The 17,865-nt window shown below is 39.2% G+C and overlaps 1 protein-coding gene across 11 annotated transcripts in view; it reads left to right on the top strand.

The window, feature by feature from the left end:
- Window positions 1-17,865, top strand: part of RABGAP1 (RAB GTPase activating protein 1) — a 179,581-nt gene that overhangs the window by 36,327 nt on the left and 125,389 nt on the right. For 10 of the 11 annotated variants that reach the window (XM_029201909.1, XM_029201906.1, XM_029201907.1 and 7 more), the window contains 2 exons: window positions 14,007-14,241; window positions 15,268-15,472. In XM_029201909.1, coding sequence (XP_029057742.1) covers window positions 14,007-14,241; window positions 15,268-15,472 — 440 coding nt within the window. Of the gene's footprint in view, window positions 1-14,006; window positions 14,275-15,267; window positions 15,473-17,865 lie in introns of those variants that run through there. The other variant, XM_029201917.1, reaches the window with a different exon arrangement.

A 17,865-nucleotide genomic window follows, 5' to 3' on the forward strand; every position in this document is an offset into this window, starting at 1 on the left:
AGTTGCGGAGCACAGGCTCCGGACGCGCAGGCTCAGCGGCCATGGCTCATGGGCCCAGCCGCTCCGCGGCATTTGGGATCTTCCCGGACAGGGGCACGAACCCATGTCCCCTGCATTGGCAGGCGGACTCTCAACCACTGCGCCACCAGGGAAGCCCACTCTCATTTATCTTGTTCACCAAAAGGAGATAATTCTGTTTTGGGGTTTTTTTTTAAATTAATTAATTTGTTTCTGGCCGCGTTGGGTCTTCATTGCTGTGCCCAGGCTTTCTCTAGTTGCGGCGAACAGGGGCTACTGTTCGTTGCAGTGTGCAGGCTTCTCATTGCAGTGGCTTCTCTTGTTGTGGAGCATGGGCTCTAGGCACGTGGGCTACAGTAGTTGCTGGCACGTGGGCTCAATAGTTGTGGCTCGCAGGCTCTAGAGCACAGGCTAGAGCGTGTCCCCTGCATTGGCAGGTGGATTCTCAACCACTGCGCCACCAGGGAAGCCCCAATAATTCTGTTTTATAGAACAGGAAATTAAGCAACATGTTTTCCAAATTTAAAATGTTTTCTCTATGTATTTTCATGTAATTTCAGTACATCTACACAGCATATTGGTTTATTGGCTACAGAACTAGTAAGTGAAGATTAAAAGTTACTGTTAAATCTGTAAGATCTGTCATCAGAAGAAGGTATGATAGGATATCTACAGATGTGTTGCCAGTGATGCCCACACTTCTTTATGAAACTGTTTTTTCAACCCCTGGTAGATTTTAAAATTGCAGTGGAGTTAGAGGATAAATTTGAAAGGTCTGTCGCTGTTCCACCCCTGAAGGTCTAATTGAGTGTTTTGTTGAATATTCAGTTGACAGCTAGTAATCTACCAACTTCTGTTAGGTACTGAGGATAAGAACTCCATTTTGGGAAATATGATGACTTAGAAAACCTAAAAATGTCTCGATACAAACTACTTAGGAAAGCTGGATGAAATATAACAAATACCCTTTTAAAAAATAATAAATTTATTTATTTATTTATTTATTTTTGGCTGTGTTGGGTCATTGCTGAGTGCTGGCTTTCTCTAGTTGCGGTGAGTGGGGGCTACTCTTCGTTGCGGTGCGTGGGCTTCTCATTGCGGTGGCTTTTCTTTGTTGCAGAGCACAGGCTCTAGGTGCGCGGGCTTCAGTAGTTGTGGCACGAGGGCTGAGTAGTTGTGGCACGAGGGCTCAGTAGTTATGGCTCACGGGCTTAGTTGCTCCACAGCATGTGGGATCTTCCAGGACTAGGGCTCAAACCCATGTCCCCTACATTGGCAGACGGATTCTTAACCACTGCGCCATCAGGGAGGTACCAACAAATACCCTTTTAATTGTATAGCTGTATTCACAAATATGTAAAGAAAATCCGCAAGGAACGAAAGCAAAGAGGGAAATGAAAGCCAGAACTATATGTATGAACTGACGTTGGGCCTCCTCTGGGGGAATTTGCTGTTCTTTATAACCAGTGGACTTGGGTTTTGATAGGTAAATTAGGTAAGAGATAAGGCCTTGGATTTTACAGAGAGAGGTTTTGGAACTGAGATTTCCTTATAGAACACACTTGGGATACATCCTAACTTGAAAGGATATACTTGAGAAAATAATAATAGTAACCTGCCTACAGTCACAGGAAAAAAATAAGGAAGCTTCTCTGTCTTACATTGGACACTGATTGGAGGGGAGTCTTGTTGAGTATTTGTACCCATAGGCTTGCCTTCATGTATGTTTGGGGTTTTAATTTATACTACCTTCTTGTTCCTGGGTTAGTAATACTCTTGGGGCACCTGACAGAATCAGCTGTAAAACTATGGAGGGACATGCTTGCCACCCAGGCTGCATAGTATTCCCACAGGTAACTCTGATAAGGAATAGTGCACAATGCAAAATTTACAAAGAATGGGGCTTCCCTGATAGCGCAGTGGTTAAGAATCTGCCTGCCAGTGCAGGGGACACGGGTTCGAGCCCTGGTCTGGGAAGATCCCACATGCCGTGGAGCAACTAAGCCCATGCGCCACAGCTACTGAGCCTGTGATCTAGAGCTGGTGAGCCACAACTACTGAGCCCGCACGCCTAGAGCCCGTGCTCCACAACAGGAGAAGCCACCGCAATGAGAAGCCCACACACCACAACAAAGAGTGGCCCCTGCTCCTCTCAACTAGAGAAAGCCCGTGCGCAGCAACGAAGACCCAACACAGCCATAAACAAATAAATAAAATAAATTTAAAAAAAAAACCTAACCTTTAAAAAAAAATTTACAAACAACAATTCACCATGAGCAAGAGTTAGCAAACCCCCAGTAAGATCAAATCTCACCAAAACTTTGGCATCTGAATTATTAGCTGTAACCTTAAGATGGGTATGATTAAAATGACTAAAGATTTAAAGAAAATTTTGGAAACGTTAGAAAATAACATTACAAAAGATTTTAATATACCAAGCAAACTAAAAATAGAACTTGTACAAGTGAAAATTAGACCCAGTGAAATTAAAGGTGCAACAGATATATTACCTACAAAATGAATCTGAGGAAATTACTCAGAAAATAACATTGAAAGATGATAATATATGAAAAAGCAATTAAGAAACATGGAGACTAGGATGCGAAGGACCAACATGTACCTAAATGTTCCTTAAAAATCGAATGAGGGAGGGGGGACCACTGACGGTCCAGTGGTTAGAACTCCGTGCTTCCACTGCAGGGGTCACGGGTTGGATTCCTGGTCGGGGAACTAAGATCCTGCATGCCGCGCAGCGCAACCAAAAAAAAAAAAAAAGAATAGAATGAGGGAGAAGGAAATTGGTATAATAGCTGAATATCTTCCGAAAGTGATAAAGGATATAAACCCTCAGCTTAAAAAAACAGAATGAGTCCCAACCAGGATGACAGTGAAACTGTAGAACATCACAGCCAAAGAGTAGTTCTTAAAAGGCTGAATGAGAATCAAGATGAATAGGACATAGTTCATGTCCTCAAGATGCTTATAGCTTAGGGTAGATGACACTTGTTAAAAATGTTGCAGTGATTTCTACTAGTCTTTGCTTTGGAACAAACTAACTCAGGTTTGAAAAACTATTATTTCTCATGATTTTATGGATTGACTGGGTAGTTTTGCTAGTCTTGCTTAGGCTCATACAACTTCATTCAGCTGGTGCGTTGGCTGGCGACTGGGCTTGACTGGGTCTCTCTTTCCATGTGGTTTTCAACTTAGGCTTCTTCACAGCATGGTGGTCTTAGGGCAGACGTGAAAGCTGTAAGACCTCTTTTAAGGCTAAAGCTTATAAGTTACATGGTGTCACTTCTACCACATTCTGTTGTAGAAAAGCAAGCCACAATTCCAGCCCACATTCATGGGATTAGAGAAATAGACTATATCTCTTGATGGAGGAACTGTAGAGATTTTGTGGCCATATTTAATTTTCAACATGAGTATAATTAGATCAGTGCTGTGATAGAGGTTAACAAAAGGATGCTATAGAACAGAGCAGGTAGAAACTTATCTCAGCTTGGGGGAGGAGTCGGGGGAAGGCTTCTCAGAGAGGATAATGCTTCAGTTAAACCCTTTAAAGGAAAGCTTTATGTGATAGTGTAGTTATAAAAAACACAGGTATTTTTCTTTATGAGATGTTTTGACAACTCACATCAAAATCTGAGAATTTTCCATAAGTTCAGAACATGTTGCATTTTCTCTGCTTCACTTCCCTGGTGTAGGAATCTCACACCGTTTAGCTCTTAGCCAAAGATACTCTTTAAATGTTGGTTGGGGTACATTGATGAGATAGTACTGCTGAGGCAGAAAGTTCAGTTAGAGGATTTTTTTAAGCTTTTTAATCTTCATAGAGTTTTCTTCTTGAAAAATCCAGCTGACATTATTTTGGTTGAGAAAAGTTGCCAGGCTTTATTAAAGTAGTTAGCAGGTACAGAAGTCACTCCTTCTCACTTAGTACTGCCTAGATTAATCTTCTGACTCAGTTTCTGAAATTGTATTGGAGTCAGTTGATCTTGTCCTCTAAAATGCAGATTTTTTTTTTTTTTTTTTTTTTTTTTTTTGGCGGTACGCGGGCCTCTCACTGTTGTGGCCTCTCCCGTTGCAGAGCACAGACTCCAGACGCGCAGGCTTAGCGGCCATGGCTCACGGGCCCAGCTGCTCCGCGGCATGTGGGATCCTCCCGGACCGGGGCACGAACCCATGTCCCCTGCATCAGCAGGCGGACTCTCAACTACTGCGCCACCAGGGAAGCCCCAAAAATGCAGATCTTTTATTCAAAGTTAGTGAACCATGAACACACAGTTTAATTAAGGGGATCAGACTGGTGGCGGGGGAGACACTTAAGTAAATACGTCATCATGACAAAATTCATCAATTGCTGGAATATAGATATGAGCAGAATTATATGAGAACGTAATTGTTGCCTGAAGAACAAAAGAAAGGTTTTCATAGAGTAGGTAACAATTCAGCAGAGCATTAAAGAGTCATTAAGAATTTCCCAAAGAAGAGAGTCTGTGACATGTAGAAAGATCAAGAGGCTTGAAAGAGCCTGGAGTCGGGACCACTGCATGCAGGAGAATTGAATGTGCTTGCTTTCTTTTTCTCCCAAGATGCGAATAGCCTTTTTGTCATTTTTTTCTGTAATTATAAAAATAATATATGCTTACTTTAGAAAACTCAGACAATAAGAAAAGTAAGTAAAACCTAGCCATAATCCCATTATTTAGCAAAACATTCGTAAGTATTTTGGGTCCTTCTTCAATTGACATTTTTTTTGGGTTTTTTTGGCTGCGTTGGGTCTTCGTTGGTGCGCACGGGCTTTCTCGAGTTGCGGCGAGCAGGGGCTACTGTTCGTTGTGGTGCGCAGGCTTCTCATTGTGGTGGCTTCTCTTGTTGCGGAGCACGGGCTCTAGGCGCGCAGGCTTCAGTAGTTGCAGCACGTGGATCCAGTAGTTGCAGCACGCAGGCTTCAGTAGTTTGCGGCACATGGGCTCAGTAGTTGCGTTGTGCGGGCTCTAGGGCGTACAGGCTCAGTAGTTGTGGTGCATGGGCTTAGTTGCTCCGTGGCATGTGGGATCTTCCTGGACCAGGGATTGAACCCATGTCCTCTGCATTGGCAGGTAGATTCTTAACCACTGAGCCACCAGGGAAGTCCCAGTTGACTTTTTTTTTTTTTTTTTTTGTGGTACATGGCCTCTCACTTCTGTGGCCTCTCCCGTTGTGGAGCACAGGCTCCGGACGCGCAGGCTCAGTGGCCACGGCTGACGGGCCCAGCTGCTCCGCGGCACGTGGGATCTTCCCGGACCGGGGCACGAACCCGTGTCCCCTGCATCGGCAGGCGGACTCTCAACCACTGCGCCACCAGGGAAGCCCCCAGCTGACTTTTAAAGATGAATTCACAAAGTTCTGTTCCTTTCCCTTTTTAAATTAATGTTAATAATTCCTAACGGTAATTTTAGTTTGTTTTTCTGGTCCTTCTTTTATATAGTAAGATAAAGAGATGGATTTTTGGAACAACTGTGGTTTATAAATGAGGCACAAAGTGATTTATCAAAGATCACAGAAAGAATCTGTGAGTGCCTTTGAGATTAGTTACTATGCTTTCCAGTATCCAAATTGGGCTTCTAATTTTTTTGTGCCTTGCTTTTTTTTTTTAATTTTTATTTATTTTATTTTTAGCTATATTGGGTCTTCGTTGCTGTGCACGGGCTTTTCTCTGGTTGCGGTGAGTCTTTATTTATTTATTTTTTTTGCAGTACGCGGGCCTCTCACTGTTGTGGCCTCTCCCGTTGCAGAGCACAGGCTCCGGACGCGCAGGCTCAGCGGCCATGGCTCACGGGCCCAGCCGCTCCGCGGCATGTGGGATCTTCCCAGACCAGAGCACGAACCCGTGTCCCCTGCATCAGCAGGCGGACTCTCAACCACTGCGCCACCAGGGAAGCCCTGGGGGCTACTCTTTGTTGCGGTGCGCAGGCTTCTCATTGCAGTGGCTTCTCTTGTTGTGGAGCATGGGCTCTAGGCGTGTGGGTTTCAGTAGTTTGGCACATGGGCTCAGTAGTCGTGGCTTGCGGACTCTAGAGTGCAGGCTCATTAGTTGTGGCACACGGGCTTAGTTGCCCCACGGCATGTGGGATCTTCCAGACCAGGGCTCAGACCCGTGTCCCTTGCATTGGCAGGCGGATTCTTAACCACTGCGCCACCAGGGAAGCCCTGTGCCTTGCTTTCTGATAAGATGAGATTTATATACTTGTTTTGAAATGGTTCAGCTCTTACCCTGAAGCTGAGTAAAATTACTTAGTTTGAACCATTTTCATTTGTATTTTCACTGCAGTATGACATAAGTAGTGGGAACTGTAGATCATCAGGAATTTATCTTTAATTTTCTGATTGTGGATTTTTCTAGCACACACTTTCATTTCCTAAGCATGCTTTCTTGAAGACATAAAATCTCTACTGTAAAAGCATCTCAAACTGCCTAAAGTAGCTTTTTATAACTGGTAAATCAAGTAGAGCCTAGTTGGTATTGTTGCAGTGAAGGGAAACAGGAGCTATAAAGTTAGAAGCAGAAAATTAAGACCAGGAAATGACTGGATATTGCCTTTGGAACATTTTGTCCTTTGATTCCATAAATGCAGTTTTGCTCTCAAGGAAATGGGCTTGTAGCCAATTCTACCATTCAAATTGTTACCTTTATTTGATATTATTTAGAAAGGACAGATGTTATTCCAGTAATGCTTCTTTTGCACATAAATAGTGGGTGTGTTCTTAGTTTTCTTTGGACCAAGGAAAGTGGAAGAACTACTTTTTAAAAAGTTATTATTTTTTTTTTTTTTTGGTTTTTTGGTGTTTTTTTTTTGCGGTATGCAGGCCTCTCACTGTTGTGGCCTCTCCAGTTGCGGAGCACAGGCTCCGGACGCGCAGGCTCAGCGGCCATGGCTCACGGGCCCAGCCGCTCCACGGCATGTGGGATCTTCCCGGACCGGGGCACGAACCCGTGTCCCCTGCATCGGCAGGCAGACTCTCAACCGCTGCGCGGTTAAGCCCATTATTTGGGCTTAATAAAGGGAAGCCCATTAGTTGTTTTTTTAACTTCACCTCCCGTAGGTGGACCAGAGTTTATTTAGAAATAGTTGAAAGTTGGGTAGGGAGATATTAGTTGGATGCTTACTAGTTGGCAGGTAATGTGATGTGAGAAGTGAGACAATCCCTATAAAAATCACGATTCAGTGCCTGCCTATAATGTAAATAATAAGTGTCCAATGATCATATTACTGAATCATTGAACCATGACAATCTTGTGAGATAGGTATTAACATTCTCATTTTATTTACTTATTTATTTGGCTGCGCTGGGTCTTCGTTGCTGAGTGCGGGCTTTCTCTAGTTGCAGCGAGCAGGGGCTACTCTTCATTGCAGTGCGCAGAGTTCTCGTTGAGGTCATTTCTCTTGTTGCGGAGCACCGGTTCTGGGCACGCAAGCTTCAGTAGTTGCAGCACATGGGCTCAGTAGTTGTGGCATGTGGGCTTCAGTAGTTGTGGCGAACGGGCTTAACTGCTCCGCGGCATGTGGGATCTTCCCAGACCGGGAATCGAACCTGTGTCCCCTGCATTGGCAGGCGGATTTTTTAACTACTGTGCGACCGGGGAAGTCCAACATTCTCATTTTAGAGATGAGACAGTTGTGGCTTCTAGAGGTTAATTTGTCCATAGCCAGTAGAGTTAGTGTTAGAGGCATGTCCCCAACTCAGATCTGTCTTATTGTGGAGCCCAAGTAGGACTACTAAGTACAGTTGTGTAAGCTACACTGTGCAATCCCAGGGGGGTCCTGTTCACATAGCCTGTGATGTGAATGGTGCCCCCTGGAGTTGTGCCACAAGCCAACTCTTGTTCCAGTTGTGTTTTTTGTTTTTGATTTGTTTACCACTACTCTACTTTGTAAGTAGAATTATGAATAAATTGTTCACTGAATAGTCTCTGTCCTTGCAAACATTCATGTCTGTGTTTGGCTATTTAATGTTTTTTTTCTTCTCAATTCAGGAGTATTTTAAAGAACTCTCCCTTCCTCTTCTTAAAGATTACGTGGAGATGAACACAAATCTAAATATGATTCTTAGTTGTATTATCTGTACATATCGGTTTTGCTTTTTTATTTTTATATTTGGGCTAAATTAAGTTAGAAGTCTTTTTTGGGTTTCAAAATAAAGATAATTGTTTGCATTTTGTAGCATGCTATTTGGTCCTGCCCAGTATTCTTATGGTAAATGTTAAACTTTAATGACACTTATAAAATGTTCAGGTTTAATGATACTTTAATGACACTCATAATAGGAAATGGTATTTGTTTTTGTTTTATTTTTAAGTCATTAACAAAGCTAAAATCTTTCAGATTTCCTTTTCTAGCACTAAACCAAAATCTGTAGAATACCCAATATCCAAATTGGATAAAAGAATACTTTGGCTTTTATTCTTGGCATTTATAAAATTCAGTTCATTAAACATGTATTGTAGATATACTCTGTACCCTCAGCTACCCGAAGCTTTGGGAATATAAAGATAATTGAAGAAACAGTCTCTGCTATCTAATAATGCCCAGTCTGGTTGAAGAGGCCCACTAAGCAAATATTCTCTAAAACAAGTAGCAATGCTGGAATAAACAAGTATGCTAATATTTTGATAGCACTCTCTAAGGAGGGAGTGATTAAACCGCATATATCAGGCTTAAGATCTCTCAGAGGAGGTAACAGAATTTAAGCTTGGTCTTTAAGAGTAGAAAGGCAAAGGAGAGGAAGGCTTTCCAGGAAAGGGAACGGTCTGTGCAAAGTCTAGATGTTTAAAGGTTTATGGTGTGTCTTGGGGAGTTTGAGTAGTTTGATGTGACAGATAAGAGATGGAAAAGTAAATTGGGCAGAGTTGTGAGAAACTCATAGAACATAGTAATGAATATGGGCATTATCTGATGGACATTGAGGAAACATGGGAGGGTATAAAAATAAGGCAGTGCTTGATCAGAACTAAGATTTGCACTTGTAATTTGAATGGCCATATGAATGATAAATCAGAGGGAAGTGAGAAAGAAGGCAGGGAAACTACTACCTTTCCAGTAGGTAGGCTTATGTAAAATGAAAGAGATTCCTGTGGTGTTAGCTATGCAGAGAGACAGAGGGGAAAAAATGGGCAGTTGAGCAAGGAGCAGTAGGGTTTGTGAGTAGTGTGGAAATGAGAGGAGTGAAGGATGACTGTAATCCTTCATTTGGTAACTGAGTGGAAGGTAGTGCAATTCATTAATTTTTTTTTTAAAGATACAGGAAGAGAATTAGAGTTAAGTTTTGACGTAAGTTTGGAGTATCTAGCTGAAGGTGTCTGTCCATTAGACAGGGAGGGGTTGTAGATGTATATTAGGGATTGTTTATGTATCGTTGGGATTGGATGAAATGGCACAGGAAAATCTGTAAAATGAAGTTATTGCCAAAAACAGAATCCTGGACGAACACCTTTTGAGGGGCATGTAGAGAAAAGGAACAGCTGTGTTCTCAAATTGCATCTTTCATAGAAACCACATTTTTTTCTATTTAAAAAAAAATAGCCTTTTTTAAGAGAGCAGTTTTAGATTCACAGCACAGTTGAGAGGAAGGTACAGAGATTTCCCATATAACCTTTGCCCCAACACATGCATAGCCTCTCCCGCTATGAATATCCCCTTCCAAGTTTAAGTCTATTGAGGTAAAATGTACACACAGTAAAATACAGCCCTTTAGGTATACAGTTCTATGAACTTTAATGAATGTAAACTCTTACGTAATCACCACGACCACCACAGTCAAGATACAGAATATTTTCATTACTCCAGAAAGTCCCTTTATAGTTCTTTTTAGTCATTCGTCTTTCCCCTTCCCAGCCTCTGACAATCAGTGATCTGATTTCTGTCTCTATAGTTTTGCCTTTTCTGGAATGCCATGTAAATTGAATCATACAGCATATAGCCTTTAGTGTCCACTTCTTTTACTTAGAATAATGCTTTTGAGATTTATCCATGTTATTTTAGTATCAGTGGCAGTTTGTTTATCCATTCACCAGCTGATAAACATTTACTTTGTATTCAGTTTTTGGCAATTATGAATAATGCTGCTATAAACATTCACAGACAGGTCTTTGTATAGACATGTATTTTTATTTTTCTTGGGTAAACACCTAGGAGTGAGTCATAGATAAGTGTATGTTTAACTTTATAAAATTTACATAAAGTGACTGTACCATTTTGTATTCCCACCAGCAGTGTATGAGAGTTTTTCAGTTGCTCCACATTCTTGCCAGCGCTTGGTATTTTCAGGATTGTTTTGTTTTTAATTTTAGCCATTCTTATAGGTGTATAGCGGCATCCTATAGTGGTGTCAGTTTCCCTAATGGTTAATGATACTGAGTTTCTTTCAAGTGCTTATTTGCATTGTCTTCTTGCGTGAAATGCCCTTTATTTAAATTGGGTTGCTTGTTTTATTATTGAGTTATAAGAATTCTGTGTATATTTTGGATATAATTCCTTCATCAGACATATGATTTGTAAATATTTTCTTGAAGTCTGCGGCTTGTCTTTTCATTCTGTGAACAGTGTCTTCCAAGCAGCAGTTTCTAGTTTAATAAAGTGCGTTTCATTTTTTTCTTTTATGCATACTTTTTGTGTCCTAAGAAGTCTTTGTGTCCCAGAATTACAAAGATTTTTTCCTGTGTTTTCTTCTGTAAATATTATAGTTTTAGGATTTACATTTAGATCTGCAGTCCATTTTGCATTAATTTTGTATGTGATGTAAAGAGATTGATGTTTTTGCATATGTATGATGTCAAGTTAATTGTTCCACCACCATTTGTTTTATTACCTTTCTCTGTTGAATTATCTGGCCAACTTTGTTGAAACCAATTGGCCATGTATGTGTGGGTCTATTTCTGGATTCTATTTTGTTTCCTTGTTCTGTATTATCTGTCCTTTCACTAATACCGTGTCTTGATTACTTTACCTGCAACTACATTTATTTTAGAGATCATCATGGTATCTGTTAGGAATGCTGTTGGCAGCAAGGAACAGAAAGCCCTGCTAATAATGAGTTTATTTTTGTTATGACAAGAAGTCAGACAAGCAGTTGCTGATTTAAGCTGTTCATTTATACGAGGGGTTAACAAACTATAGCCTGCTGGCCTAATCTGGCCTGCCACTTGTTTTGTAAATCACCTGTGGAGGTTCTTGAAAATGCATATGCCAAGGCTTTATCTCTGAGACTGATTTAGTTGCTAGGGTAGGAGGTGAGGGGATAGAGGGAGGATCAGGTATTTTAATTTTAACATGCTCCCTGGTGATATTGGTAATTGTGTTGTTTAGTCATGGTTAAGAACCATTAATCTAAGGTTGGTTCTTAGAGTGTGGTCTCCAGACTAGCAGCATCACCATCTCCTGGAAACTTTTTAAAAATTCAAATTATCAGGCCCATCCCAGCCTTACTGAATGGGAATTCTTGTTAGGGCCCAACAGATTGTGTTGCAACAAGTTCACCAGGTGATTCTTAGGCATGCCAAAGCTTGAGAACCTTGAAAAGCATTGCTGAGTGTTTCCCAGATAAGCCTAGGGAAGATTAATTGACTGTCTTTTAAAAAACAAAAAACTTAATTGAGATAAGTATTAAATTATGTGACAGATAGTTAAGTTTGAAATTGGATTGAAGGTGCACAAATGATCTGACATGGTAAGTGCTGAGTACTGTATTGGACCTAATTATTCAAAGCATAAGTTAGGTTGCTATTTTTAAGCAGCTTTTAAAAATCATTTTTGTGTGTGTGCATTACTTTTTCCTACCCTTTAAGGAAGAGTTAAGGAAATAGAAGGCAGTTCTTACGTTTACAGACTTTATAAACAAGGGAAGAATGCAGATAAACATGTATAAACACAAAAGGCAAACATATAAACATGTTTCTTTCAGGGTTTGTAAATATATTACAGTGGAGGTAGCCTATCCAAAAGAAAACTTGAGTTTATTTAGCCTATATACCAAAGAAAAAACAGTACCTCATAGCATGTAAAATGTCTTCAGTTTAGTTTGCTCTTTAATGGTAACCTTCCCAGTTATAATTACTAATTGCTTAAACATGGAGTCTAATATCTTTTCTTCATCTGTTTTTAGGGAGCTGTAAATATCCTACTTATGTTATTTCTCCTTCCACTTGGACAATGGTTTAGATTCAATTAGGCTATCTTTTATTTCCTGCAGGTGATTCCTGCAGTATTTCTTATCCAGTTCTGAAAAAATAAGAGGTTAATTAGAATTAAGCTCTAGTTTGTTTTCTAGGTGCTTTAAAAAACATTTGAAAGAACTTCTGAAAAAAGAAATTTGATTACACTTGTGATGTATAGGATCATTCATAGCAAAGAGTTAAACTTATTTGACTGAATTGTAGTTCCAATAGCAGTAACTCTGAATATAAAAGGAAGTTCACAAAAACAGATGCTGTCATTGAAACCAGAGACTGAACACCTCTCCGGCCCTTATTTCCAAGGCAAGAATAGCTGACATGTTAGAATTTCCTTGGGAAAATGAAGCAAAAAAGACTTAAGATTGTTTCTCAATCATAGTTTACAGCCACAGGGACTTGAATTTTATGGAGTTACAAAAGATGTTTGAACTGGGTGCCTTAGTAGTCCAGAGTACTTCTGTTATTGGAATTTTGCTTCTTAACTGTGTCTTAATTTTACTGGGAAGACCTCATTGTCTTTAACAATCTCATAGCCCCACCCATTTTAACTTTTTGTCAGGTTTTAGCCTTCAGAAACCCTCCTAAATCAGCACACTTTTTTTTCATCATGATTTCCTTTTTGTAAATTAATTCTCTTGTTAATTTTTCTAGTATTTCTTGAATAAACATTTGGTGACAATACTGGGTTTTGTCACTTATGGTTTTCCTTAGCGTTGGGCACCTGATTCTCCACCTGATTCTGCACTTGTTTACTTTCTTGTTGAGCAACTAATAATAAACCATCATGACTCTAGAAAAATACTGGACGTTGAAAAGGAATGCTTCTGTTCCTCAGGGTCATTTTATACGTGCATCTCCCCAGCTTTATTCAAATGTCTCAGAACTTTAAGAACTATTTATGTCAGCGAAGTCTCCCTCAGAAATACAGGAGACTTAACTTATAGCAAGGGTGGTAAAAATGCATGTGATGATTTACTACCTAATAAGTATGTTTCTACTGATAATTTTCGGGAGCAAACACATTTTCCCTTTTCCTTAAGCATAAGAGAAGCTTCTCCTCTTTTTTAAAATTAATTAATTAACTTTTGGCTGTGTTGGATCTTTGTTGCTGCGCGTGGGCTTTCTCTAGTTGTGGCGAGCAGGGGGGCTACTCTTCGTTTTGGTGTGCAAGCTTCTCATTGTGGTGGCTTCTCTTGTTGCGGAGCATGGGCTCTAGGCGCGCGGGCTTCAGTAGTTGTGGCACGCAGGCTCAGTAGTTGTGGCTTGCGGGCTCTAGAGCACAGGCTCAGTAGTTGTGGTGCATGGGCTTAGTTGCTCTGCGGCATGTGGGATCTTCCCGGACCAGGGCTCGAACCCGTGTCCCCTCCATTGGCAGGTGGATTCTTAACCACTGCGCCACCAGGCAAGTCCGAGAAGCTTCTCCTCTTAACAAGCTTTATTTCTCATCATACAAGTAAAATTACAAATATTTTAGTTGTTAATTAGTTTAGGACACGGTAGAAAACTTTTAATAAAATTGACAGACTATCACATATATTTCTCGGTATTGGTCTCAAATTCACTATACACTTTTTCATGAAAAGCTGTATGAATTAAGAGAGCAGCTGCAGCTCTTATTTATTATAGATCTTGATTTATTCTGTTTTTTAAAGACATTCAGAAGATATCTGTATATCAAAAGAATTGCTGATGATTTTATCTAGATGTGGACCCATTTAAATCAGTACTGGCCTCTCTCATTTTGTTGATTGCATATATTTGTGACCCTTAGATTATAGGGAATGGAAGTGAACAGCAGCTGCAAAAAGAGCTAGCAGATGTGCTGATGGATCCTCCAATGGACGACCAGCCAGGGGACAAGGAGCTTGTGGAAAGGTCACAATTGGATGGCGAAGGAGATGGGCCTCTTTCTAATCAACTCTCAGCTTCATCCACCATTAACCCTGTGTCATTAGTAGGGCTCCAGAAACCAGAGATGAGCCTGCCAGTGAAACCTGGACAAGGAGGTTAGGATTGCTGCATTGCTTGCATAACTGAAGGTTATTGTTTTTAATATTTGAGTGTCCATTCTGTACTAGGTTTGATTCAAAGCAAGCAAAAACCATTATCTATGTTCTCTAGAATCTTCAGATTCTAGATTTAGGGGGATGTGAGAGGAGTAAATATATGTACTATTCTGATTTCCCTTTAAATGTATGTCAGTTTAAAAAAATTTTTTATTGGGATAGTGTTGATTTACAATGTTGTTTTAGTTTCAGGTGTGCAGCAAAGTGAATCAATTATACATATGTCCACTCTAAATGTATGTCATTTATACCACAGAAAGAGAAACAGTAGCTATAAGATATTGAGGGAGTCTTAGAGTATTTAAGGATATTTTTCCAGGAAAGAAGGAATTTGAGTATAGTGTTGGAGAAATAGAGGAATAATGCTTGGTGAAGAGATGTTTGCCCCAGGCCTTTAATAACTTGGCAGGAATAGTGGTCAAGTTGAAAAAAGGGAGCTGAAAGACATAGCAAGGAAGGAGAAAAAAGGCAATTATAAAGGCTTTGGGGAAAGTAGGGTGTTAAAACTGTAGATGTTTATTGGGAAAGGGAAAGCAAGGGGACTGAGAGAACATGATAGAGTAGCTACAATGATGAATGAGAAAAATAATTATAACAGAGCAGATCAGAAAGAAGACAGAGATAGGATTTTTCAGGGTGGTAAAATACTAAATGTATTTTTGATCTAAATGTAAATTATAAAGTCAAAACAAATTAGAGGAGTCAGAAAGGTAAATCAGATCTGAGTCTCAGGTCACCGTTTAGATTTGGGATTGAGACTGCAGCCATACCTAAAATTTTTAGTGTTGGTGACAGAGTTCTGGTGTGAGATTTCTGGCTTTAATGGGCATTTCTTCTGGGGCAATGGCATATTCTCTCATTAGTATTTAATTTTAGAACCTAAATGTAACTTGTAGATTTTTACTTGATATTCATGTCAACAAAATATCAAAGTGAAAATAATCACCTCCTTATTGTTTCTTTCAGATTCTGAAGGGTCTAGTCCTTTCACGCCAGTGGCTGATGAGGACAGTGTAGTTTTCAGCAAACTAACTTATTTAGGCTGTGCCTCAGTAAATGCTCCCAGGAGTGAAGTGGAAGCCTTAAGGATGATGTCCATCTTAAGGGGCCAGTGTCAGATTTCACTAGATGTAACCCTGTCAGTGCCGAACGTATCTGAAGGAACTGTGAGGTGAGACCAGCTTCTTGAACTGTTTGTATTCAATAACATTTGATCAGATTCCTGACCTATAGTTTTAGAAGGAAGCAGTAGTGAACAAAATCTAATTATTTTATTCATGTTTAATTCATCTGGCTCTTAGTTATCACATCTTCCAAGGGTTGTGACCTTTATGAAAAATAGTCACTTGTTTGAACAGTTTTTTATACTCTTCCCCACCCCAGTTCTGTGTAGCACATTAGAAATTTAAATGTTTTGGGGATTATTGAAACATGTTGACCTAAGAGTCTGCCTAACAATTTATATTTCTCATGTGCCCCCAATACAAATACTAGCTTGACATATTAGTTCAGTATGAGATTTCATGCTGACTTTGGAAGTTACAGAAACTTGTTGGTAAATATTAACTATTCCAGTACAGATGCTAAATTTTTAAGATGAGGAAACTGAGGCCCAGAAAAGTCTCTCAAAATGACTATTGTTTATACTAACTGAAACAGATAACAGTGATTAAAGGTAGCCAGTCAGATATCTGTATTAGCTAGCTAAATACAAAACTCTAATAATGAGTTGAACAGAACTGAAATAAAATAACTTTTTCTTTATTATAAAAAATGCATACTTATTTCAGAAAAATCAGAGGACACAAACAAGCAAAAATTTAGGAAAATACTCTTTTTTTAATTTAATTTTTTTTATTGAAGTATAGTTGATTTACAATGTGCCAATCTCTGCTGTACAGCAAAGTGACTCAGTTATACACATATAGACATTCTTTTTTCTTTAATATTTTTTTCCAGTATGGTTTATCACCGGATATTGAATATAGTTGCCTGTGCTACACAGTAGGACCTTGTTGTTTATTTATCCTATTATGTAATAGTTTACACCTGCTAATCCCACACTCCCAGTCCTTCCCTCCCTCATCCCACTCCCCCTTGGCAACCACGAGTCTGCTCTCTGTGTCTGTGAGTCTGTTCCTGTTTTGTAGATAGGTTCATTTGTGCCATATTTTAGATTAGGAAAATATTCTTAATTCTACTCTCCCGTTGGTAAATAACAGTTAACATCTTGGTTTATTAAGACCCTTTTTGTGTAGTTGTATGTGTATATGTTTGTGTATGTGTGTAAATACCTACATATATGGGCAAGTATAATTATACAACTTAGAATCAACATTTTTAACAACAGTGGAATAATATAATACATACCATCTTGTAACATGCTTTCCTCACTTAGTTTTTTATATTGTGAATCTCTTTCCATATCAGTAAATATGCTGAAAAATTTTAACTTATGATGGCACATGATGGGCTATTCAGAAATAACCAATCTCTAATGTTACATATTTTAGTTGTTTTAATGAGAAAAGTACTACTAATAATAGCGAATATTAAGCTTTTATTATATGAGCATGTAAGTGCTTTACCTGTAATTTTCTTATAAATTATTTTTTAGCTAAATTTTTATGTATTTTTGTATTTCCTTAGGATCAATTCCTAGAAGGTAGACTTACTGGGCCAAAGATTTGCCCATTTTTATGGGTTTTGATACATTGCCAAATAGCCATCTAGAAATATTGATCTAGTTCATACACTTTTATCAGCAGTGTATGAGAGTATCTGTTTCTCCACCCTCAGTCATTTTGGATTTTTATGGTAGTAGAGTTGTAGCTGTATATGGTTAGCAGTAGTAGTAAGTTAATTAATTAATATTCCAGTTATCTGCATATATAATTCTTCTCTTGAGTATTTAAAGAACTATTTCACAAAGACTCACAAATACTAATTTTAATTGTATTTATTAATGTGAAACTTAATAAAATTTTTTTAGCACTCATTTTTTTTCTTGTAATAAAGTTTATTTCTTTTTCTTTGGCTGCATTGCAGCTTGTGGGATCTTACTTCCCTGACCAGGCCACCTCAGTGAAAGCGCTAAGTCCTAACCACTGGACCATCAGGGAATTCCTTAGCACTCATTTTTATATGAGCATTCATTTTTATGTGCTTCTTAGTCAATAGTCATTCCCCCCAACTGAAGTTATACTTTGTTCTAATATATTTTAATTCTATAAAGACATGAGAAAACTAGTTTCTCTCGCCCCATGTTTTCAGAGTCTTTATCAAAGTGCCTTTGAACTTGGATTAGGTCCCCTTCTTAGGTATTTCCATTATCCCCTGGGCTTTCCCATCAGTGGCCCTGCCCATTCAATGTTGAAATTGCATAATTTCTTTTTCAGTTTCTTTCATAGCTGTGTCATCAGTGCCCAGAATGGAGCCTGAAATGTTGTAGGTATCACATAAATATTTGTTGAATGAATACATTTTTGAATGAATGATATCCCTTTGATTTTCAGTGAATGGCATCCTTTTGATTTTATTAATGATTTTCTTTTTTTAGGTGTT

Source organism: Monodon monoceros, unplaced genomic scaffold (genome assembly GCF_005190385.1).
Source record: "Monodon monoceros isolate NGI ecotype Baffin Bay Population unplaced genomic scaffold, NGI_Narwhal_1 Super_Scaffold_5, whole genome shotgun sequence".
NCBI classification, from domain to species: Eukaryota; Metazoa; Chordata; class Mammalia; order Artiodactyla; family Monodontidae; genus Monodon; species Monodon monoceros.